Source organism: Oncorhynchus tshawytscha, linkage group LG20 (genome assembly GCF_018296145.1).
Source record: "Oncorhynchus tshawytscha isolate Ot180627B linkage group LG20, Otsh_v2.0, whole genome shotgun sequence".
In the NCBI taxonomy this organism is placed as follows: domain Eukaryota; kingdom Metazoa; phylum Chordata; class Actinopteri; order Salmoniformes; family Salmonidae; genus Oncorhynchus; species Oncorhynchus tshawytscha.
Window position 1 is genome coordinate 45,300,797 of NC_056448.1, and position 25,317 is coordinate 45,326,113.

The window sequence follows — 25,317 nt, forward strand, 5'->3', positions numbered from 1 at the left end:
TGTAACAGTATAGCTTCTGTCCCTCTCCTCGCTCCTCCCTGGGCTCGAACCAGTAACACAGCGACAACAGCCACCCTCGAAGCAGCGTTACCCATGCAGAGCAAGGGGAACAACTACTCCAAGTCTCAGAGCGAGTGAAGTTTGAAACGCTATTAGCGCGCACTAAATAGCCAGCCATTTCACATTGGTTACACCAGCCTCATCTCGGGAGTTGATAGGTTTGAAGTCATAAACAGCGCAATGCTTGACGCACAACGAAGAGCTGCTGGCAAAACGCACGAAACTGCAGTTTGAATGAATGTTTACACGCCTGCTGCTGCCTTCCACCGCTCAGTCAGATACTTGTATGCTCAGTCAGATTATACGCAACGCAGGACACGCTAGATAATATCTGGTAATATCATCAACCATGTGTAGTTAACTAGTGATTTATGATTGATTTTTATAAGTTTAATGCTAGCTAGCAACTTACCTTGGCTAACTGTATTCGCTTAACAGGCAGTCTCCTGCAACGAGAGAGAGGCAGGTCGTTATTGCGTTGGACTAGTTAACTGTAAGGTAGCAAGATTGGATCCCCGAGCTGACAAGGTGAAAATCTGTAATCTCTGCCCCTGAACGAGGCAGTTAACCCACCGTTCCTAGGCAGTCATTGAAAATAAGAATATGTTCTTAACTGACTTGCCTCGTTTAAATACAGATTAAATAAAGGTGTAAAAAAAAAATAATCGGTGTCCAAAAATGACGATTTCCGATTGTTATGAAAACATGAAATCGGCTTTAATTAATCGGCCATTCCATTTAATCGGTCGACCTCTACTGAGCACGCACCCCTGAGGGGCCCCTGTGTTGAGGATCAGCGTGGCGGATGTGTTACCTACCCTTACCACCTGTGGGCGGCCCGTCAGGAAGTCCAGGATCCAGTTGCAGAGGGAGGTGTTTAGTCCCAGGATCCTTAGCTTAGTGATGAGCTTTGAGGGCACTATGGTGTTGAACGCTGAGCTGTAGTCAATGAACAGCATTCTCACGTAGGTGTGAAAGGGCATTGTGGAGTGCAATAGAGATTACGTCATGGGAAGTGGAGATGGTCCAGGGTTTCTGGGATGATGGTGTTGAAGTGAGCCAATCATTTAGACAGGTTACCTTTGTGTTCTTTGGCATGGGTGGTCTGCTAGGGGGACTCTGGTGGTCTGCTAGGGGGACTCTGGTGGTCTGCTAGGGGGGACTCTGGTGGTCTGCTAGGGGGACTCTGGTGGTCTGCTAGGGGGACTCTGGTGGTCTGCTAGGGGGACTCTGGTGGTCTGCTAGGGGGGACTCTGGTGGTCTGCTAGGGGGACTCTGGTGGTCTGCTAGGGGGACTCTGGTGGTCTGCTAGGGGGACTCTGGTGGTCTGCTAGGGGGACTCTGGTGGTCTGCTAGGGGGACTCTGGTGGTCTGCTAGGGGGACTCTGGTGGTCTGCTAGGGGGGTACTCTGTGGGGCGGGCGGTCTGTCTCTCTGTCTGTCTGTCCTAAAGCGGACAGCAGCTCCATCTCTCTTCCTGACTCAGCTGTGTGTGTGACGGCAGCGGTGGCTGGTGATTCACTCTCAGGAGGCCCTGAGCAGCCTCCTTCTCATCAGTTAACTTTTGCCGGATGACTTGAAAAAATTAAAACCTTGTCCAGTTTTTCTCCCCGGCAACAACTCCACTACCCTGAAATGTCAGTTATTTAAAGGTCCTCCTGTCCAGTTGAAATGGGGAGAAAAGGGCCTTGCTCTTAGATCATTGGTTAATGACATTACTAATCCAAATGGAGCAGGTCGTTTCATTGTTGTAACCATGGAGATGGAGTTTGTGTTCTGTTCTATTGTCATTGACACCATTGAAGGGTCAGACAGTAGTGTTTCACCTATTCCTTCATTCAGCCTTTCTAAATGTCATGACGTATGTTGTTCTTGTCCATCGTCTGCAACAATACCTTTTCATTATGCTCAGTATTTTTTTTTTGCTTAATTATGTTGGTGTTTATCCGTCTCTTGTTTCCACAAAGAAACAACATATTTGACATTTACACAAATGTCTGTCTTCCCTTGATACCACAACCTGACTCTGGTCTGGGCCTGATGACTGTCCGACACCTCTCTGGTCTGGGCCTGATGACTGTCCGACACCTCTCTGGTCTGGGCCTGATGACTGTCCGACACCTCTCTGGTCTGGGCCTGATGACTGTCCGACACCTCTCTGGTCTGGGCCTGATGACTGTCCGACACCTCTCTGGTCTGGGCCTGATGACTGTCCGACACCTCTCTGGTCTGGGCCTGATGACTGTCCGACACCTCTGGTCTGGACCTGATGACTGTCCGACACCTCTCTGGTCTGGGCCTGATGACTGTCCGACACCTCTCTGGTCTGGGCCTGATGACTGTCCGACACCTCTCTGGTCTGGGCCTGATGACTGTCCGACACCTCTCTGGTCTGGGCCTGATGACTGTCCGACACCTCTCTGGTCTGGGCCTGATGACTGTCCGACACCTCTCTGGTCTGGGCCTGATGACTGTCCGACACCTCTCTGGTCTGGGCCTGATGACTGTCCGACACCGCTCTGGTCTGGGCCTGATGACTGTCCGACACCGCTCTGGTCTGGGCCTGATGACTGTCCGACACCGCTCTGCCCCCAACAGCCTTTGGTTCAGCTGTGTGACCACTCTGTAACTCTCTCAATTCAATGTGCTATATTGGCATGGGAAACCTATGTTAACATTGCCAAAGCAAGTGAGGTAGATAATATACAGAAGTGAAATAAACAATAAAAATGAACAGGAAACATTACACTCACAGAAGTTCCAAAATAATAAAGACATTTCAAATGTCATATTATATATATACAATGTTGTATATAGTGCAGCTCAGTTTCCACCTCATTTTGTGGGCAGTGAGCACATAGCCTGTCTTCTCTTGAGAGCCATGTCTGCCTACGGCGACCTTTCTCAATAGCAAGGCTATGCTCACCGAGTCTGTACATAGTCAAAGCTTTCCTTAAGTTTGGGTCCGTCACAGTGGTCAGGTATTCTGGCACTGTATGCTCTCTGTTTAGGGCAAAATAGCATTCTAGTTTGCTCTGTTTTTCCAATTTGCGAAATAATTATTTTTGTTTGGCATGATTTGGTTTGGTCTAATTGTGTTGCTGTTGCTGTCCTGGTGCTCTGTGGGTTGTGTTTGTGAACAGAGCCACATGGACCAGCTTTCTTCGGGGACTCTTCTCCAGGTTCATCTCTCTGTAGGAAATGTCTTTTGTTATGGGAGGTTTGGGAATCACTTTCTTTTAGGTGGTTGTAGAATTGAACAGCTTTTTTCTGGATCTTGATAATTTGCTCTCTCTCTTCTCTCTGGCCCCCCGACAGAATCGTGTTCAGCACTGTGTGTGCTCTGTGGCCAGTGACCACTCCGTGGGTCTGCTCAGCCTGCGGGAGAGGAAGTGCATCATGCTGGCGTCTCGACACCTCTTCCCCATCCAGGCCATCAAGTGGCGTCCCTGCGATGACTACCTGGTGGTGGGCTGCTCTGATGGCTCAGTGTATGTGTGGCAGATGGACACAGGTGAGACGGAGAGACACACACTATTAAAATAGAATGATGTGTTACATGGCAGAGGGTTTATTCATTGTAATGATTAATGGGAGTTTTGTTGGTGTCTATTCTTATTTTTTGTCTTTTTTTTTGGTCTTTATTTAACTAGGCAAGTCAGTTAAGAACAAATTCTTATTTTCAATGACTGCCTAGGAACAGTGGGTTAAGCTGCCTGTTCAGGGGCAGAACGACAGATTTGTACCTTGTCAGCTCGGGGATTTCAACTTGCAACTTTCCGGTTACTAGTCCAACGCTTTAACCACTAGGCTACCTGCTGGTTACTAGTCCAACGCTCTAACCACTAGGCTACCTGCTGGTTACTAGTCCAACGCTCTAACCACTAGGCTACCTGCTGGTTACTAGTCCAACGCTCTAACCACTAGGCTACCTGCTGGTTACTAGTCCAACGCTCTAACCACTAGGCTACCTGCTGGTTACTAGTCCAACGCTCTAACCACTAGGCTACCTGCTGGTTACTAGTCCAACGCTCTAACCACTAGGCTACCTGCTGGTTACTAGTCCAACGCTCTAACCACTAGGCTACCTGCTGGTTACTAGTCCAACGCTCTAACCACTAGGCTACCCTGCCGCCCCGGCACTCTGGTAGCCTATGAACTTCTGTAATGAAATATCTGTTTGTAATCCAACAACCTTCTCTGTAGTCTGCTAATGGAACGGTGCTGAATGCATGAAATCATGCTTGATTACACTTTGCAAATGCTTTTTCTTCAACTGTGTACTATTTGTTTGCTGGAGACTGTTTGTTCTGTCTGCATTTATAAGAGTAGATGGCCATTATGGCCAGATCGTTCTTCAAGATGTTCAAATGTTCATAGATGACCAACAGGGTCATATAATAATCAGTGGTTGTCGAGGGTGCAACAGGTCAACACCTCAGGAGTGAATGTAAAAAATACAAAAAATCTTTCCAAGCCAAATCTTCATATCATAACCGCTAACTGCTACACACAGCCTACCTCGTTAACGAATTAGTTAACTTCATAGTCAACGTAGATAATAGAACACCCGCTACAGTGACCCGCTACAGTCATTCAGTACGGTGTATTTACATTTGCTAGCTGGGAAAGTGAAATAAATACAAGGAAATATAAATCAAATCAAATGTATTTATATAGCCCTTCGTACATCAGCTGATATCTCAAAGTGCTGTACAGAAACCCAGCCTAAAACCCCCAAACAGCAAGCAATGCAGGTGTAGAAGCACGGTGGCTAGGAAAAACTCCCTAGAAAGGCAAGAACCTAGGAAGAAACCTAGAGAGGAATCAGGCTCTGAGGGGTGGCCAGTCCTCTTCTGGCTGTGCCGGGTGGAGACTACACCAGAACATGGCCAAGATGTTCAAATGTTCATAAATGACCAGCATAGTCAAATAATAATCACAGTCAGATCAGTTGAAACTGGAGCAGCAGCACGGCCAGGTGGACTGGGGACAGCAAGGAGTCATCATGCCAGGTAGTCCTGAGGCATGGTCCTAGGGCTCAGGTCCTCCGAGAGAGAGAGAGCATATTTAAATTCACACAGGACACCGGATAAGACAGGATAAGTACTCCAGATATAACAAACTGACCCTAGCCCCCCGACACACAAACTACTGCAGCATAAATACTGGAGGCTGAGACAGTAGGGGTCAGGAGACACTGTTGCCCCATCCAATGATGCCCCCGGACAGGGCCAAACAGGAAGGATATAACCCAACCCACTTTGCCCCACACCACTAGAGGGACATCTTCAACCACCAACTTACCATCCTGAGACAAGGCTGAGTATAGCCCACAAAGATCTCCGCCACGGCACAACCCAAGGGGGGGGGCGCTAACCAGATTCATTGTCAGATCAAACAGGAGATCTCTTTGTTTCTTGGGACCTAGAACTAGCATCTCTGTTTTTCTGAGTTTAAAAGTAAAACATTTACCGCCATCCACTTCCTTTATGTCTGAAACACAGGCTTCCGGGCAATTTAGGGGCTTCACCATGTTTCTTCGAAATTTACAGCTGTGTGTCGTCTGCACAGCAGTGAAAGTTGTCATTGTGTGTCCCGAATGACATCACCTAGAGGTAGCATGATGTAGTGAAAACAATAATGGTCTGAAAACGGAACCTTGAGGAACTCTGGAACTATCCATTGGTTTGTCAGAGAACAAACCATCCACACAGACTAACTGATATCTTTCCAACAGATCTAAAACAGGCAAAAACTTGTCTGCATAGTTGTTTTAATAACCAAAGTCATTGAGATGTAGTAGGTTACTAAGTGAGCCGAGAGGCTGATTCGTTGTCTTGGTGGTGTTAGATAAGACACCACTCATGGGCAGATAGGTTTAATACAATATTCCTGTTTTCTCACTGGTGGCATCCCTACTGTGGCACCCTGTTCCCTACTGTGGCACCCTGTTCCCTACTGTGGCACCCTGTTCCCTACTGTGGCACCCTGGTCCCTACTGTGGCACCCTGGTCCCTACTGGGGCACCCTGGTCCCTACTGGGGCACCCTGGTCCCTACTGGGGCACCCTGGTCCCTACTGGGGCACCCTGGTCCCTACTTTTTACCAGTGCCCATAGGGAACTACATAGGTAATAGGGCTCCATTTGGCATGCAAACACTGTGTGGTGATTACTAGAAACCAGTAGGGTCCTTATGTCCATTCTGTTTCTGTACCATACCGGGGTCCCCAGTATTACAGGAAGTCAGGTTTTATTATTTTTTATTAAGGAACGTGAATCGGTATCCAGGAGGGCATTGAATGTCTCTGCTGGAACCAAAGACGCTTGTTCTTCCCAACTTGCCATCTAGCAAACCAAATGCATAATATAATAGGATTATATTTCTAAGCAGTGGTGTGACCCTGTGTGCCGATGTGAGGAAGAAGGGGGAGGAGGAAGAAGCTCGTCACCCAGTAGACATCGAGTCTCTTCTGTCCCTCCTCCCGACGACGACCGACTGAACTACCAGGGTAGCTCCAACCTTGTGTTCTTCCCCTCACTTCGATGTTTTGCTCAGTGAAGATCACACAAACACACACCCTTTCCCAGGTTGAATAATGGATTGTCTGAAGCATTCCTTTCTTCCGTCCTGCCCCCTATATACAAAGCCGCATGTTTAGCGTTTGTAAAGCAACGCAGCACTCTCTTAAAACGTTAGACCGATTTTTAAACTCCCTCTCACAGCAATGGAAGTTAAGATGATGGCTGAGGAGGAAGTGGGGGGAGGGAGGAGAGAGTAGGAGGGAAGTTGAGCACTTACAAAACATCTCCCTAAATGTGGAGTCTCTCTCTCTCTCTCTCTCTCTGCCCGTTACTGCATTAGAGAGGCACATTAGTGTGTTTATGTCTGCTCTTAAAGCTGGTTATGTCTCGTTGTGCTGAGTAGGACAGAAGAACGTACAGTAGCAAGCCTCGTCGACTCACAGGGCTGGGGTACAGAAGGGGCGTGGCTGTAAGGTGTGTTTGTGTGTGTGTTAGACATGCGGAGGGGTAGCCTAAGTAATGATCCCTGAGGTTTGTCTGGAACCACTTGATAGGAGCTGAAGGAGTGAGGGAAACAGCCTCTCCATTTATAGAGTCATTATATTACTGATGGACAGCTACATTTCCTCTCTCCTCTGTTCAGTGCTTTTTCCCATAGAGATAAATGATTTATCTTCTATGGGTTCCCACCCCCACACACATCAGCTCTAATGGAATAGAACTCACTTTCTTAAAGGGAAATTTTACCATTCATTCATCTCCAGCAACCCTCCCGACATCAACATAATATGTGAAAATGTTTCGTTTTGTAGTAAAAAGAAAAGATGGGAGTGTTTCCTATGACATCATTGGTGTGCATTAAGTGATTTTAACCTATTATGAGTAGGAATGGCCTACTAGTTGGTGAGTGTTTCCTATGACATCATTGGTGTGCATTCAGTGATTTTAACCTATTATGAGTAGGAATGGCCTACTAGTTGGTGAGTTTCCAAAGACATCATTGGTGTGCATTAAGTGATTTTAACCTATTATGAGTAGGAATGGCCTTCTAGTTGGTGAGTGTTTCCTGACATCATTGGTGTGCATTCAGTGATTTTCATTGAGTGAATGCATTCAAAGACATCATTGATTTTTAACCTATTATGAGTAGGAATGGCCTTCTAGTTGGTGAGTGTTTCCTATGACATCATTGGTGTGCATTCAGTGATTTTTAACCTATTATGAGTAGGAATGGCCAACTAGTTGGTGAGTGTTTCCTATGACATCATTGGTGTGCATTCAGTGATTTTAACCTATTATGAGTAGGAATGGCCTACTAGTTGGTGAGTGTTTCCAAAGACATCATTGGTGTGCATTCAGTGATTTTTAACCTATTATGAGTAGGAATGGCCAACTAGTTGGTGAGTGTTTCCTATGACATCATTGGTGTGCATTCAGTGATTTTTAACCTATTATGAGTAGGAATGGCCAACTAGTTGGTGAGTGTTTCCTATGACATCATTGGTGTGCATTCAGTGATTTTTAACCTATTATGAGTAGGAATGGCCAACTAGTTGGTGAGTGTTTCCTATGACATCATTGGTGTGCATTCAGTGATTTTAACCTATTATGAGTAGGAATGGCCAACTAGTTGGTGGATGTCATTGGAAACACTCATCTTCCTCTTCTTTTTTTTATTACTACAACACATAGAAATGTGACATTTTCACATGTTGATTTTAAGGTGGTGCTGTAGATTGTTATCAATAATTTAAAAAAAAATGGATTTAGCTAGGCAAGTCAGTTAAGAACACATTCTTATTTACAATGACGTTCTAACAAAAGGCAAAAGGCCTCCTGCTGGGACGAGGGCCCTGGGGATTAAAATAAATAAATACATTTAATATAAAATATAGGACAAAAACACACAACAACACCACATAAAGAGACAGCAACTCAACATGACAACATGGCATGGTTGCCAACATAACATGAATATGAAGTTGGAACGTTTGTGGAATTTCCCTGTAAGGAGAAGATGAAGCATCGTCAAATCCACTTACAATGACTAGAACACGATATTATTCATCTCCTGGCATCATTATCACAACCGAGACATTCATACTGGTTTCACATGCAGAATGTTGGAGACTAGTATTGACCTGCAGGGCTGGGAATTGCCAAGGGAGCTCACAATATTATATTGATATTTAAGTGTCGACACGATGATATGTATTGCAATCAAGGGTTGGAACCGGTTCAGGGAACAAAACCGGAGTATTATGTCATTTCAGTCGCATCTTGCTCCATAGGCTACACTTGTCTGTCCATAACGCAATGTAAACAGCTAGCTTAGCTGCTCTATCCGCACTGATTGGTGTAAACAACTAGCTTAGCTGCTCTATTCACACTGATTGGTGTAAACAACTAGTTTACCTGCTCTATCCGCACTGATTGGTGTAAACAGCTAGCTTATCTGCTCTATTCACACTGATTGGTGTAAACTAGCATAGCTGCTCTATTCACACTGATTGGTGTAAACTAGCATAGCTGCTCTATTCACACTGATTGGTGTAAACAACTAGCTTACCTGCTCTATCCTCACTGATTGGTGTAAACTAGCTTACCTGCTCTATCCTCACTGATTGGTGTAAACTAGCTTACCTGCTCTATCCTCACTGATTGGTGTAAACTAGCTTACCTGCTCTATCCTCACTGATTGGTGTAAACTAGCATTTTAATATTTTGTCTTGCACTTTCACCCTCTAAATGGCGTACGTTCACAATCCATATCTCAATTGTCCCAAGGCCTAAAAATCCTTCTTTAACTCTCCTCACCTTGATCTGCACATACGAGGAATATAACACTGTGCCTTGCGCATAAAGCTCATGCTGTTCCTGATGACGGTGTGATCTCGCTCTCTGTGGTCGATGTGAGAAAAACGTTTAATACATACGACGAGCGTCAGAGCCGATGTAATAGGATTCTACCTTCCTCCTATATTGTCCTTTTAGCGTGTTTGAGGTCGTAGTGGGCTTTCTTGTACGAGTCCATGTCAGTGTCCCGTTCATTATAAGCGGTAGCTCTCGACTTTAGCCCCGCGTGGATATTGCCTGTAATCCAGGGTTTTAGGTTTGGTTACGTTCTATTGCTACTGCTAGCTAGCTCCAAAGCTAGGTTTGGATACGCTCAAATGTTACTGCTAGCTAGCGCCAATGCTACTGCTAGCTAGCGCCAATAGTACCGCTAGCTAGCTCCAATAGTATTGCTAGCTAGCTCCAATAGTATTGCTAGCTAGCTCCAATGCTACTGTTGGCTAGCTTCAATGCTACTGTTGGCTAGCTCCAATGCTACTGTTGGCTAGCTTCAATGCTACTGTTGGCTAGCTCCAATGCTACTGTTGGCTAGCTCCAACACGTTTTGTTGGGAGAGAGCTTAGTATCTGGGCAGAACTTTACAGGAGAGCTTGACGGAGGAGGGCATTGTTCTTGGAGATGGTGACCAATATCCCTAGTGACCAGAAAATGATCTATTCTCTCGCTCTCGCTCTATCCTCTCTATTTTCTCTCTGTTTCTATCCACTCACACACACACACTCAAATGGGAGTGTCTTTGTATCAGGTTGACAGTTGGAATCAATTTTACTTAATAATATGGTATGAAGTGTGGTATAAAAAAAATGCTAATCCCAGTAGCCATCATCCCAGTCTGTTCATCCCAACCAGAACGGTATCTGAATGTCCCGATTTTCTCTCTCCCCCTCGCTCTCGCTCCCCCCCCCCTCTCAGGTGCGTTGGACCGTTGCGTGATGGGCATCACGGCTGTAGAGATCCTGAATGCGTGTGACGAGGTGGTGCCGGCCGCTGTGGACGCTCTAAGCCACCCTGCGGTCAACCTGAAACAGGCCATGACACGACGCAGCCTGGCCGCGCTCAAGAACATGGCCACGCACAAACTACAGACCCTGGCTACCAACCTACTGGCTGCAGACAACGCAGACAAGGTCAGTTGTAACCCCTTAACCCAGGGACTCTAGCTACCAAACTATTGGCAGACAAAGTTAGCTTATGCCATTGTTCATAATGTTTGTGACTACCTATGACACAGTTATGTAGCTGTTATAAAGGCTTTATGAATGCATACATGGGGGAATAGCTAAACCCTAACCCTATAACTCTTGAAAACAACATGAGCCCTGTATACTGTATGTAGGGTTGCTTCTCGGGGTCCGGGGTCAAAGGTTAGAAAGCAATGAACTCAGTCTGGTGTACTGGTCCTTTTTTAATGGCTATGTTTCAAAACCTGAACAGCACTTCATCACTGGAGAGGTGTTCTCCATCGCAACACACACACACACACACACATCACTGTCTCTCTGCCAATAGCCATCCAGGATGTTTCACCTCAGATGTGGCCAGGAGGGAGGGGGGAGAAGAAGGGAAGAGCTCCCGAGCTCTGACTAGAATGGTCAAAGTTCAGGGAGGCTGATTGTTCTGTGGTTGTGTCTGTCACCCTCTGTGCTGGGATGCATAGAGCAGTGAAGCGACTCCGTCTGACTAAAGGGAAGCACTTACTGGTGGCCATTTTGGAAACCGGTCTGCTTTTTAAAAAGCATGAAGGCTATATTGCAGGGTCATGAACAGGTCAGATAGCAGGAGATTATCATCCGGAGAGAGATTATTGGCCGATATATGCCTTATACCACTAAATTGCTATCGAACGATAATTTTGCCAATAACTTATTGAATAAATAGGATGAAAAAAGGGAATCTGAATACTTGCTGCAATAATCAACATTTATGGTTATTGGTTAATTGTTCTTTTGGCAATTTATGAGATGTCAATGTGGAAATGACCTTTCATGTCCCCGCTGTAAAACACTATATAAATCAAATCAAATCAAATTTATTTATATAGCCCTTCGTACATCAGCTGATATCTCAAAGTGCTGTACAGAAACCCAGCCTAAAACCCCAAACAGCAAGCAATGCAGGTGTAGAAGCACGGTGGCTAGGAAAAACTCCCTAGAAAGGCCAAAACCTAGGAAGAAACCTAGAGAGGAACCAGGCTATGTGGGGTGGCCAGTCCTCTTCTGGCTGTGCCGGGTGGAGATTATAACAGAACATGGCCAAGATGTTCAAATGTTCATAAATGACCAGCATGGTCGAATAATAATAAGGCAGAACAGTTGAAACTGGAGCAGCAGCACAGTCAGGTGGAAGTTGAAACTGGAGCAGCAGCATGGCCAGGTGGACTGGGGACAGCAAGGAGTCATCATGTCAGGTAGTCCTGGGGCATGGTCCTAGGGCTCAGGTCAGTTGAAACTGGAACAGCAGCATGGCCAGGTGGACTGGGGACAGCAAGGAGTCATCATGTCAGGTAGTCCTGGAGCTCAGGTCCTATAGGTATTGGTACGTTTCTTTTTTCCCCCCACAAATATCGGAATGGGTGTCGGGGCCCCCCCAAAAAATGTCCGGCCATTCATTAATTCATTCATTCATTCATTCATTAATTCAAAGATGTTGCTGGAGAGAATAGATGAAGAGAGTGGTTCTTCCAGACAATTATACAGGGAAACACACTTCCTACTGCTTCTCTTCCTCTCTCCTCCTTCCTCTTCATCACTCTTCTCCTAGTCCTCCCCCTCTTCCTCCCTCTCGTCTCTTCCTGCATTGAGGTGGTGTGTGTGGTGAAGAGTGTTTTCCAGCCCAGCGGCCTGCAGGGACCAGGGCTTAGTTAAAGTGGAGCCTGGGCTCTTAGTGTTGTGGGCTTGGGGGTGTTGGGATGGAGGCATGGATCTGGATACTACCAGGGGAGAAGATGGAATGAGAGGTAATCCTCCCTCCCTCTTGTCCTCGTTTCTCTCATCTCACTCCATCGCTCCCTGAGATTCACACCTCTGCCTCAGCTTGCCAGAAGGGATCGAGGAATGGAACTCAAGCTAGATACCACTGTGTGTGTGTGTGTGTGTGTGTGTGTGTGTTTTATAGCACCATCTAGCTAACACTAGAAGTGTCCTATGTGGCTTACTTGCAGTTGGTGCGAGTGTGGTTCAGTTGGTGCGAAGTGGGCCTATATGATTCAGTTGGTACGAGTGTGGTTCAGTTGGTGCGGGTGTTGTTCAGTTGGTGTGAAGTGGGCCTATATGACTCAGTTGGTACGAGTGTGGTTCAGTTGGTGCGGGTGTTGTTCAGTTGGTGTGAAGTGGGCCTATATGACTCAGTTGGTACGAGTGTGGTTGAGTTGGTACGAGTGTTGTTCAGTTGGTGTGAAGTGGGCCTATATGACTCAGTTGGTACCAGTGTGGTTCAGTTAGTGCGAAGTGGGCCTATATGACTCAGTTGGTATGAGTGTGGTTCAGTTGGTGTGAAGTGGGCCTATATGACTCAGTTGGTACGAGTGTGGTTCAGTTGGTGCGAAGTGGGCCTATATGACTCAGTTGGTATGAGTGTGGTTCAGTTGGTGCGAAGTGGGCCTATATGACTCAGTTGGTACGAGTGGGGTTCAGTTGGTGCGAAGTGGGCCTATATGACTCAGTTGGTACGAGTGTGGTTCAGTTGGTGCGAAGTGGGCCTATATGACTCAGTTGGTACGAGTGGGGTTCAGTTGGTGCGAAGTGGGCCTATATGACTCAGTTGGTACGAGTGTGGTTCAGTTGGTGCGAAGATGGCCTATATGACTCAGTTGGTACGAGTGTGGTTCAGCTGGTGTGAAGTGGATTATTTCAAACAGATTATTTCACTGTATCACAATTCCAGTGGGTCAGAATTTTACATACACTAAGTTGACTGTGCCTTTAAACAGCTTGGAAAATTCCAGAAAATGATGGCATGGCTTTAAAAGCCATTGACATAATTTGAGTCAATTGGAGGTGTACCTGTGGATATATTTCAAGGACTACCTTCAAGCTCAGTGCCTATTTGCTTGACATCATGGGAAAATCAAATGAAATCAGCCAAAACCTCTGAAAAAAAAAATTGTAGACCTCCACAAGTCTGGTTCATCCATTGGGAGTAATTTCCAATTGTCTGAAGGTACCATGTTCATCTGTACAAACAATAGTACGCAAGTATAAACACCATGGGACCAGGCAGCCGTCATACCGCTCAGAAAGGAGACGCGTTCTGTCTCCTAGAGATGAATGTTCTTTGGTGTGAAAAGCGCAAATCAATCCCAGAACAACAGCAAAGGACCTTGTGAAGATGCTGGAGGAAACAGGTACATAAGTATCTATATCCACAGTCCTATATCGACATAACTTGAAAGGCCGCTCAGCAAGGAAGAAGCCACTGCTCCAAAACCGCCAATAAAAAGCCAGACTACGGTTTGCAACTGCACATGTGGACAAAGATTGTACTTTTTGGAGAAATGTCCTCTGGTCTGATGAAACAAAAATAGAACTGTTTGGCCATAATGAACATTGTTATGTTTGGAGGGAAAAGGGGGTGGCTTGCAAGCCGAAGAACACCATCCCAACCGTGAAGCACAGGGGTGGCAGCATCATGTTGAGGGGTGCTTTGCTGCAGGAGGGACTGGTGCACTTTACAAAATAGATGGCATCATGAGGTAGGAAAATTAAGTGGATATATTGAAGCAACATCTCAAGACATCAGTCAGGAAGTTAAAGCTTGGTCGCAAATGGGTCTTCCAAATGGACAATGACCCCCAAGCATACTTCCAAAGTTGTGGCAAAATGGCTTAAGGACAACAAAGTCAAGGTATTGGAGTGGCCATCACAAAGCCCTGACCTCAATCCTACAGAAAATTTGTGGGCAGAACTGAAAAAGCGTGCGCGAGCAAGGAGGCCTACAAACCTGACTCAGTTACACCAGCTCTGTCAGGAGGAATGGGCCAAAATTCACCCAACTTATTGTTACCAAATACTAATTGAGTGTATGTAAACTTCTGACCCACTGGGAATGTGATGAAATAAATAAAAGCTGAAATAAATCATTCTCTCCACTATTATTCTGAAACTTCACATTCTTAAAATAAAGTGGTGATCCTAACTGACCTAAGACGGGTCATTTTTACTTGGATTAAATGTCAGGAATTGTGATAAACTGAGTTTAAATGTATTTGGGTTAAGGTGTATGTAAACTTCTGACTTCAACTGTATCTGCAACAGATCAGAAAGGTTTCCCTGTCATGGCTGGTCAAAGAAACAACGAAGAGACCACATCCAGTGCCTTTCCTCCGTTGTGTTTCTGTTCCTGCTGGTCTGTAGTGGCTGAATGGCAACCAGGCCAGATGTGCTCCTCTCTGATGAGCTGTGTGTGTGTGTGTGTTTCCGTGTGTGTGTGTGTGTTTCGGTCTGAGAGCCCAGTAGCTCGTTAAGGCTATCAAGCAGCAGAGGAATGTTAGGGAGGAAGGATGACCTTAAATGAAGAACATAGCAGGCTGCCAGGAGAGAGTTGTATATAGCCAGTCTGTCTGTCTCCCTTCTCTCTGACGGTCTGTCTGTCTCCCTTCTCTCTGACGGTCTGTCTGTCTCCCTTCTCTCTGACGGTCTGTCTGTCTCCCTTCTCTCTGACGGTCTGTCTGTCTCCCTTCTCTCTGACGGTCTGTCTGTCTCCCTTCTCTCTGACGGTCTGTCTGTACAGAGCCTGTGTCTTCCCTTCTGAACGCATGTCTCTGTATAAAGCCTGTCGGTCTGTGTCTCCGTCCGTCTGCCTGTCTGTACAGAGTAGGGATGGGCGACTTGTGGGTGGGGGGAGGGGGAGCTACAAAAAAGTCTGAACTCATCATGAGGGGTCACAGTGGCTCTCCTGTCTGTGTATCCGTATCCTCACATGCAGTCAGATCTGGATACATTTAGCTATTTTTCTCACAATTTTACACGTTTTTGCCATGGGGCGGGCGGAGAGACCTATTTGCAGTTTTGAATATGATTGAAAGTGACTAACACAGTCTGTAATTTGACCATGATTACGACAAGTTTAGACAGCTGCGTTTTTTTCTTCTTTGCTGTTTTCAGAATCCGAAACAAAACTCTTCCTCCTCCTCCACTTTAGTGGTCATCACAAGGTGGTATTATTATTATTATTATTGCTAGAGCTTGGTCTCCTGTTCTCTGTAACAGCCCGTAATAACACAGTTCTCCACATGAAGACAGGCAGCTGTTCAATCTGTGTCTACTGGCTCCTTCCCTCGGCATAACGGTCATCTTGGACTTGTCCCGGATGGCACCCTGTTCACTAGATACTGCACTGCTTCCTACCAGAGGCCCTGGTCAATAGGGTGCCATTGGGGACACAGACTAATTGTCTTGACTGGAGATCAAATGGTCCGAGCCGGGAATCCAAAGCGCCCCCTCCCTCAGGCCAGCTGTTGTCTTTCTATAATGGCCCATCATTTCCTCTGACACCATACTTCTACCTCTTCCCTGGGGCTGTGATACCTGCTGTCAATACGCACCGTTATTCCCACTACAACACACACAGCCAGCCCACGACAACAGGCCCTGATGCAGACTCTAGCCAGCCCACAACAACAGGCCCTGATGCAGCCTCTAGCCAGCCCACGACAACAGGCCCTGGTGCAGCCTCTAGCCAGCCCACAACAACAGGCCCTGGTGCAGCCTCTAGCCAGCCCACATCAACAGGCCCTGGTGCAGCCTCTAGCCAGCCCACAACAACAGGCCCTGGTGCAGCCTCTAGCCAGCCCACAACAACAGGCCCTGGTGCAGCCTCTAGCCAGCCCACAACAACAGGCCCTGGTGCAGCCTCTAGCCAGCCCACAACAACAGGCCCTGGTGCAGCCTCTAGCCAGCCCACAACAACAGGCCCTGGTGCAGCCTCTAGCCAGCCCACAACAACAGGCCCTGGTGCAGCCTCTAGCCAGCCCACAACAACAGGCCCTAGTGCAGCCTCCAGCCAGCCCACAACAACAGGCCCTGGTGCAGCCACTAGCCAGCCCACAACAACAGGCCCTGGTGCAGCCACTCAGCCAGCCCACAACAACAAGCCCTGGTGCAGCCACTAGCCAGCCCACAACAACAGGCCCTGGTGCAGCCCAGCCAGCCCACAACAACAGGCCCTGGTGCAGCCACTAGCCAGCCCACAACAACAGGCCCTGGTGCAGCCACTAGCCAGCCCACAACAACAGGCCCTGGTGCAGCCACTAGCCAGCCCACAACAACAGGCCCAGCCCACCTGGCCACCCACTGGGGTAACTGCCTTCCAATCAACCTGCCTGCCTCCACTTTGGTGCCACCTTTACTTGCACTCCCTGCCTGCAAAACCACTTTTATTTGTGTGTGTGTGTGTGTGTGCCGTGGTCAGTTTTTTTGTGTTGGGGTTCTTGAGTGTCAAAACATGTGCCTTTTTATAAAAGTATATTTGTGAGTCCTGACCCTTTGGTGTGTGTGTTGCATGTTTGTTGTTGTGGAGGTGTGTGTGTTGTGTGTGTGGTATTCTGGAGGCCGGTTGGTAACAGAGTAGCTCTTGAGGCATATTGATTTTGTAATGTCTCCCTGAATGCTCTTAGTCAAGGTTCAACAAAGTTTTTCACTGAGTTGATTTGTCTCAGTCCAGGGCTGTTAACACCAGAACCATTAGCAGCCCTGCAGCATCCTAATAATAAACTGATCTACAAGATGGACGGCTTTTACTGTCACGTGAAGGACTACATTCCTACGTGTGTGTTTCGCTTTTCCCCCTTTTGACCCAGCTAGTGTCAGTGAAAATAACCCCCACGTATGTTACTGTGTGGGGGGTTACTGTGTGGGGGGTTACTGTGTGGGGGTTACTGTGTGGGGGGGGTTACTGTGGGGGGGGGGGTTACTGTGTGGGGGGTTACTGTGTGGGGGGTTACTGTGTGGGGGGTTACTGTGTGGGGGGTTACTGTGGGGGGTTACTGTGTGGGGGGTTACTGTGTGGGGGGTTACTGGGGGGGTTACTGTGTGGGGGGTTACTGTGTGGGGGGGGGGTGTGGGGGGTTACGGTGTGTGTGGGGGTTACTGTGGGGGGTTACTGTGTGGGGGGTTACTGTGTGGGGGTTACTGTGTGGGGGGTTACTGTGTGTGGGGGTTACTGTGTGTGGGGGGTTACTGTGTGGGGGGTTACTGTGTGTGGGGGGTTACTGTGTGGGGGGTTACTGTGTGTGGGGGGTTACTGTGTGGGGGGTTACTGTGTGGGGGGTTACTGTGTGGGGGGTTACTGTGGGGGTTACTGTGTGGGGGGTTACTGTGGGGGGTTAATGTGTGGGGGGTTACTGTGGGGGGTTACTGTGTGGGGGGTTACTGTGTGGGGGGGGGGTTACTGGGGGGTACGGTGTGGGGGGTTACTGTGTGGGGGGTTACTGTGTGTGGGGGGTTACGGTGTGGGGGGGTTACTGTGTGGGGGTTGGTGTGGGGGGTTACGGTGTGTGGGGGGTTACTGTGTGGGGTTACGGGGGGGTTACTGGGGGTTGGGGGGTTACTGTGTGGGGGGTTACGGTGGGGGGTTACTGTGTGGGGTTACGGGGGGGTTACGGGGTGGGGGTTGTGGGGGGTTACGGTGTGGGGGGGGGGTTACTGTGGGGGTTACTGTGGGGGTTACTGTGTGTGGGTGGGGGGTTACGGGGTGGGGTTACGGTGGTGGGGGTTACGGTGTGGGTGGGGGGGTTACGGGGTGGGGTTACGGGGGGGGGTTACGGTGGGGGTTACGGTGTGGGGGTTACAGTGAGGGGATCCTGTATCATATAGACAGCAAATACAATTTTATTTGTCACATACACATGTTTAGCAGATGTTAATGCGAGTGTAGCGAAATGCTTGTGCTTCTAGTTCCCGACAGTGCTGGAATATCTAACAATTCCCCAACAACTACCTAATGCACACAAATCTAAAGGGATGGATGAGAATATGTACATATAAATATATGGATGAGCATTGGCCGAGTGGCACAGGCAAGATGGTATAGAGTACAGTATATACATATGGAATGAGTAATGTAAGATATGTAAACATTATTAAAGTGACTAGTGATCCATTTATTAGAGTGGCCAGTGATTGGGTCTCAGTGTAGGCAGCAGCCTCTGAGTTAGTGACTAGTGATGTTAGTGGTGGCTGTTTAACAGTCTGATGGCCTTGAGATAGAAGCTGTTTTTCAGTCTCTCGGTCCCAGCTTTGATGCACCTGTACTGACCTCACCTTCTGGATGATAGCGGGGTGAACAGGCAGTGGCTGGGGTGTTATTTTTGGGCCTTCCTGTAACATCAGGTGCTGTAGGTGTCATGGAGGGCAGGTAGTTTTGCAGACCGCACCATCCTCTGGAGAGCCCTGTGGTTGTGGGCGGTACAGTTGCCGTACCAGCCCGACAGGATGCTCTCGATTGTGGGTGGTAGGTAGCCTAGTGGTTAGAGCGTTGGACTAGTAACCGAAAGGTTTCTAGATCGAATCCCCGAGCTAGTTGTTCAAATCTGTCGTTCTACCCCTGAACAAGGCAGTTAACCCGCTGTTATTGTTGTGAGAATTTGTTCGTAGCTGACTTGCCTAGTTAAATAAAGGTAAAAAAAAAAAACATTGCATCTGTAAAACTTTGTCAGGGTTTTAGGTGACAGGCCAAATTTCTTCAGCCTTCTGAGGTTGAAGAGGCGCTGTTGTGCCTTCAGTACACTGTCTGTGTGAATGGACCATTTCAGTTTGTCGGTGATGTGTACGCCGAGGAACTTAAAACTTTACACCTTCTCCACTGCTGTCCCTTCGATGTGGATAGGGGCGTGTTCCCTCTGCTGTTTCCTGAAATCCACAATCATCTCCTTTGTTTTGTTGATGTTGAGTGAGAGGTTATTTTCCTGACACCACACTCCCTGTAGGCCGGCTCGTCGTTGTTGGTAATCAAGCCCACTACTGTTGTGACGTCTGCATAGACACTTCCTCTATAGCTTCTGGGTCTTTCTGTCTCCCTGCCTGCCGCTTTCACTCCTCTAGTCTGGAGAGGGGAGGACGAGAGGTGAGGAGGGGTCCTGTGGGACAATGACCTTTTATAATAGCCTGGGTCTTTGTTTACAGTTCAGGAGCCCTTTCTCCTCTCCTCTCCTCCCCTCTGCCCGGTCACGCCGCTCTCCTCTCCTCCGCCCGGTCACGCCGCTCTCCTCCCCTCCGCCCGGTCACGCTGCTCTCCTCCCTCCGCCCGGTCACGCTGCTCTCCTCCTCCTCCCCTCCGCCCGGTCACTCCGCTCTCCTCTCCTCCCCTCCGCCTGGTCACTCCGCTCTCCTCTCCTCTCCTCCCCTCCCCTCTGCCCGGTCACAACGCTCTCCCTCCTCCCTCCCCTCTGCCCGGTCACAACGCTCTCCTCTCCTCCCCTCCCCTCCCCTCTGCCCGGTCACAACGCTCTCCCTCTCCTCCCCTCCGCCCGGTCACGCCTCTCCTCCTCCCCTCCGCCCGGTCACAACGCTCTCCTCTCTCCCCTCCCCTCCGCCCGGTCACACCGCTCTCCTCTCCTCCGCCCGGTCACACCGCTCTCCTCCCCTCCGCCCGGTCACAACGCTCTCCTCCCCTCCGCCCGGTCACACCGCTCTCCTCCCCTCCGCCCGGTCACAACGCTCTCCTCCCCTCCCCTCTGCCCGGTCACACCGCTCTCCTCTCCTCCGCCCGGTCACACCGCTCTCCTCTCCTCCGCCCGGTCACACCGCTCTCCTCTCCTCCGCCCGGTCACACCGCTCTCCTCCCCTCCGCCCGGTCACGCACGCCTCCTCTCCTCCCCTCCCCTCCGCCCGGTCACAACGCTCTCCTCCCCTCCGCCCGGTCACACCGCTCTCCTCTCCCCCTCCCCCGCCCGGTCACAACGCTCTCCTCCCCTCCGCCCGGTCACACCTCTCCTCCCCTGCCCGGTCACACGCTCTCCTCCCCTCCGCCCGGTCAACCTCTCCTCCCCTGCCCGGTCACACGCTCTCCTCTCCTCCGCCCGGTCACACCGCTCTCCTCCCCTCTGCCCGGTCACAACGCTCTCCTCCCCTCCGCCCGGTCACACCGCTCTCCTCTCCTCCGCCCGGTCACAACGCTCTCCTCTCCTCCGCCCGGTCACACCCTCTCTCCTCCCCCTGCCCGGTCACACCGCTCTCCTCCCCTCCGCCCGGTCACACCCTCTCCTCCCCTCTGCCCGGTCACACCGCTCTCCTCCCCTCCGCCCGGTCACACCGCCTCCCCTCTCTCCTCCCCTCTGCCCGGTCACAACGCTCTCCCGCTCCTCCACTCCTCTCCCCCTGCCCGGTCACGCCGCTCTCCTCTCCTCCCCTCTGCCCGGTCACACCGCTCTCCTCTCCTCTCCTCCCCTCTGCCCGGTCACGCTCTCCCTCTCCTCCCCTCTGCCCGGTCACTCCGCTCTCCTCTGCCCTCTCCTCCTCCCCCTCTGCCCGGTCACAACGCTCTCCTCTCCTCCCCTCCCCTCTGCCCGGTCACACGCTCTCCTCTCCTCCCCTCTGCCCGGTCACACCTCTCCTCCCCTCCGCCCGGTCACACTCGCTCTCCTCTCCTCCGCCCGGTCACACCGCTCTCCCCCCTCCGCCCGGTCACACGCTCTCCTCCCCTCTGCCCGGTCACACCGCTCTCCTCCCCTCCGCCCGGTCACACTCGCTCTCCTCCCCTCTGCCCGGTCACACGCTCTCCTCCCCTCCGCCCGGTCACACGCTTTCCTCTCCTCCCCCTGCCCGGTCACACGCTCTCCTCCCCTCCCCCGCCCGGTCACACCGCTCTCCTCTCCCTCCGCCCGGTCACACTCCTCTCCTCCCTCTGCCCGGTCACACTCCTCTCCTCCCCTCTGCCCGGTCACACCGCTCTCCTCTCCTCCGCCCGGTCACACGCTCTCCTCCCCTCTGCCCGGTCACACCGCTCTCCTCCCCCTCTGCCCGGTCACAACGCTCTCCTCTCCCTCTGCCCGGTCACACCGCTCTCCTCCTCCCTCTGCCCGGTCACACCGCTCTCCCTCCCCTCTGCCCGGTCACACCGCTCTCCTCCCCTCCGCCCGGTCACACCGCTCTCCTCCCCTCCCCTCCGCCCGGTCACATTCGCTTCCTCTCCCTCCGCCCGGTCAGTTACACCGCTCTCCCCTCTCCTCCGCCCGGTCACAGCCAATGCTCTCCTCTCCTCTGCCCGGTCACAATGGGCTCTCCTCCCCTCTGCCCGGTCACACTTGGCCTCTCCTCCCCTCTGCCCGGTCACACTGCTCTCCTCCCCTCCGCCCGGTCACACCGCTCTCCTCTCCTCCCCTATATCCCGGTCACAACGCTCTCCGCTCCTCCACTCCCCTCTGCCCGGTCACTATACCGTCTTCCTCTCCTCTCTCCTCCCCTCTGCCCGGTCACACCGCTCTCCTCTCCTCTCTCCCCTCTGCCCGGTCACTGGCTCTATATCCTCCCCTCCCCTCTGCCCGGTCACGAAAGGCTCCCTCCTCTCCTCCCCTCCGCCCGGTCTGGCGCTCTCCTGCTCCTCCACTCCCCTCTGCCCGGTCACGTCCTAGCTCCTCTCCTCCCCTCTGCCCGGTCACACGCTCTCCTCTCCTCCCCTCCCCTCTGCCCGGTCACTCTGCTCTCCTCTCCTCCCCTCTGCCCGGTCACACTGCTCTCCTCTCCTCCCCTCTGCCCGGTCCACACTGCTCTCCTCCCCTCCGCCCGGTCACACCGCTCTCCTCTCCTCCCCTCTGCCCGGTCACTCTCCTCTCCTCCCCCTCTGCCCGGTCACACCGCTCTCCTCTCCTCCCCTCTGCCCGGTCACACTGCTCTCCTCTCTCCCCTCTGCCCGGTCACACTGCTCTCCTCTCCTCCCCTCTGCCCGGTCACACTGTCTCCCTCTCCTCCCCTCTGCCCGGTCACACCGCTCTCCTCTCCTGTGTCTCTCCCTCCCTCTGCCCGGTCACACCGCTCTCCTCTCCCTCCCCTCCGCCCGGTCACACCGCTCTCCTCTCCTCTCCTCCCCTCCGCCCGGTCACACCGCTCTCCTCTCCTCCCCTCCGCCCGTTCACATTTTCTATTCATGGCTTGTCACTGGGCTGGCCAGTCAGTCAGTTACAACAAGGCTAGCTATCTATAGGTTTTAAAGCAGCCAATGTATTTATCAACTGAGAACTTAGAATGGGTTAGTTGGTAAATATGAGTGATAGTTATGACATATTTTTGCTCGATTGCAGTCTCTTGGCCTGTAGCACTATCCATATGTTCCTGTGTGTACGCTGTAAGTGTTCAAATGGCCAATATGATTTGTATATTTCATTATGGGGGTTGGGGTCAAATCTCTGGTCAATTCTGTCCATTTTTCAACAAGTAAACTGAAATTCCAATTCCAATTTTTCTCTTTGAAAATGATCTACTATGATAATGCACTATACCAGTCTTCCTCTGTATTTTTTGACTGCTCTCTTTATCCAGGGCTCCAGCCTGCCGGCCAGCCAGTCAGGTGTGTGGGTTGCTATGCAGACTCTCCAGTCCACTGGCTCTATATGTAGTCCAGGGGGAGAGTTTAATAGAGGTGATATGAAATGCTCCCTGCTCCTTCCCTGGCATTTCAGGCGCACTGGCGCTGTGATTCTGTGATTGAATTATCTGCTGTTATTCTGGTGACTGTCCTAGCTCCACTCTGCTCTCCTGTGTCTGTCCTCTCCTAGCTCCACTCTGCTCTCCTGTGTCTGTCCTCTCCTAGCTCCACTCTGCTCTCCTGTGTCTGTCCTCTCCTAGCTCCACTCTGCTCTCCTGTGTGTCTGTCCTCTCCGAGCTCCACTCTGCTCTCCTGTGTGTCTGTCTGTCCTCTCCGAGCTCCACTCTGCTCTCCTGTGTGTGTCTGTCCTCTCCGAGCTCCACTCTGCTCTCCTGTGTGTGTCTGTCCTCTCCTAGCTCCACTCTGCTCTCCTGTGTGTGTCTGTCCTCTCCTAGCTCCACTCTGCTCTCCTGTGTGTGTCTGTCCTCTCCGAGCTCCACTCTGCTCTCCTGTGTGTCTGTCCTCTCCGAGCTCCACTCTGCTCTCCTGTGTGTGTCTGTCCTCTCCTAGCTCCACTCTGCTCTCCTGTGTGTCTGTCCTCTCCGAGCTCCACTCTGCTCTCCTGTGTGTCTGTCCTCTCCGAGCTCCACTCTGCTCTCCTGTGTGTCTGTCCTCTCCGAGCTCCACTCTGCTCTCCTGTGTGCGTGTCCCCTCCACTCCACAATCGCTCCAATGTGATTTGGGAATTAGCCCTGGTTCCCTTGTGGTCTCAGATGTTAGATGCACCTGATTCCACACAGCGAGCTACCATCAGATCTGCTACCATCTACTACCCCTCTCCAGCCCAACCCCGTTCCCCTCTCCAGCCCAACCCCGTTCCCCTCTCCAGCCCAACCCCGTTCCCCTCTCCAGCCCAACCCCGTTCCCCTCTCCAGCCCAACCCCGTTCCCCTCTCCAGTTCCCCTCTCCAGCCCAACCCCGTTCCCCTCTCCAGCCCAACCCCGTTCCCCTCTCCAGCCCAACCCCGTTCCCCTCTCCAGCCCAACCCCGTTCCCCTCTCCAGCCCAACCCCGTTCCCCTCTCCAGCCCAACCCCCTTCCCCTCCAGCCCAACCCCCTTCCCCTCTCCAGCCCAGCCCATCCCCCTTCCCCTCTCCAGCCCAACCCCCTTCCCCTCTCCAGCCCAACCCCCTTCCCCTCGTCAGACCGTCAGTAAAGACATTGGAGAAGATGGCTGTCATAAGAGCATGTTTTTTTTCTATGTGCTAGAGCAGCGTGTGTGTGTGGTGGGGCGATAGAAATAAATGAATGCCTGCAGCTATGATAGAAGGAATGGATGGAGGAGAGGGGGCTGTTTTCTTCTCATCTTCTAGAGTCCATCTGCAGCCTAGTTGTGTCCTGAGAGGGAGGGAGGGGGCTGGAGGGAGAGGGAGGGGGCTGCACGGGGAGGAAGGTGGACAGGGGAAGATGGTGCTGGGGGAGGGTCCCTTTTGTCTTGTAGTTTTGGCAGTCGTTATCCTGTGGAGGGCAGCCTTCCTCCATCAAAACAACACCACTGGCTGGTAGAAATCTGTCATCATCAGTGAGGGGTTGAAAGAGCTAATTCATTAAGCCACACTGATCAGAACCCATCACTACTTCTGCTGCAGGACACATTGAGTTCTGAACGGAGCTTCATGTCTACGGATATTTGTGCAACGTCTCTGCTGTGTGTGTGTGTGTGTGTGTGTGTGGGGGTGTGGGTGTGGGTGTCACAGGTGCAGGTGCAATGGCTCACCATCAGTCAGGACACTAGAACGGCTAATTACTGAACAGGGAAGCCGTGAACTGGGCTGGGGCTTCTCTCTCTCGCACACACACACACACACACACACTGGCGTCTCATGGCTCGTTACGGAGTGTGACTCAGAGCCTGGAGAAGTAGACATCTGTCGAACAACTGAGCCGACGTACGGTCTGTGGCTTTGACTCGCTGTTCCCTCATCAAACTGACCGAGCTGATGGCTCCAGTCGCAGACCGACCGAGCTGATGGCTCCAGTCGCAGACCGACCGAGCTGATGGCTCCAGTCGCAGACCGACCGGGCTGATGGCTCCAGTCGCAGACCGACCGGAGCTGATGGCTCCAGTCGCAGACCGACCGGAGCTGATGGCTCCAGTCGCAGACCGACCGGAGCTGATGGCTCCAGTCGCAGACCGACCGGAGCTGATGGCTCCAGTCGCAGACCGACCGGAGCTGATGGCTCCAGTCGCAGACCGACCGGAGCTGATGGCTCCAGTCGCAGACCGACCGGAGCTGATGGCTCCAGTCGCAGACCGACCGGAGCTGATGGCTCCAGTCGCAGACCGACCGGAGCTGATGGC

At 51.1% G+C, this 25,317-nt stretch overlaps 1 protein-coding gene across 3 annotated transcripts in view; it reads left to right on the top strand.

Moving 5' to 3' along the window:
* LOC112219891 (WD repeat-containing protein 7) overlaps window positions 1–25,317 on the top strand; it is a 352,753-nt gene that overhangs the window by 46,440 nt on the left and 280,996 nt on the right. For all 3 annotated transcript variants that reach the window (XM_042302729.1, XM_042302730.1, XM_042302731.1), the window contains 2 exons: window positions 3,378–3,573; window positions 10,354–10,568. In XM_042302729.1, the coding sequence (XP_042158663.1) occupies window positions 3,378–3,573; window positions 10,354–10,568 (411 nt within the window). The remainder of the gene's footprint in view (window positions 1–3,377; window positions 3,574–10,353; window positions 10,569–25,317) is intronic.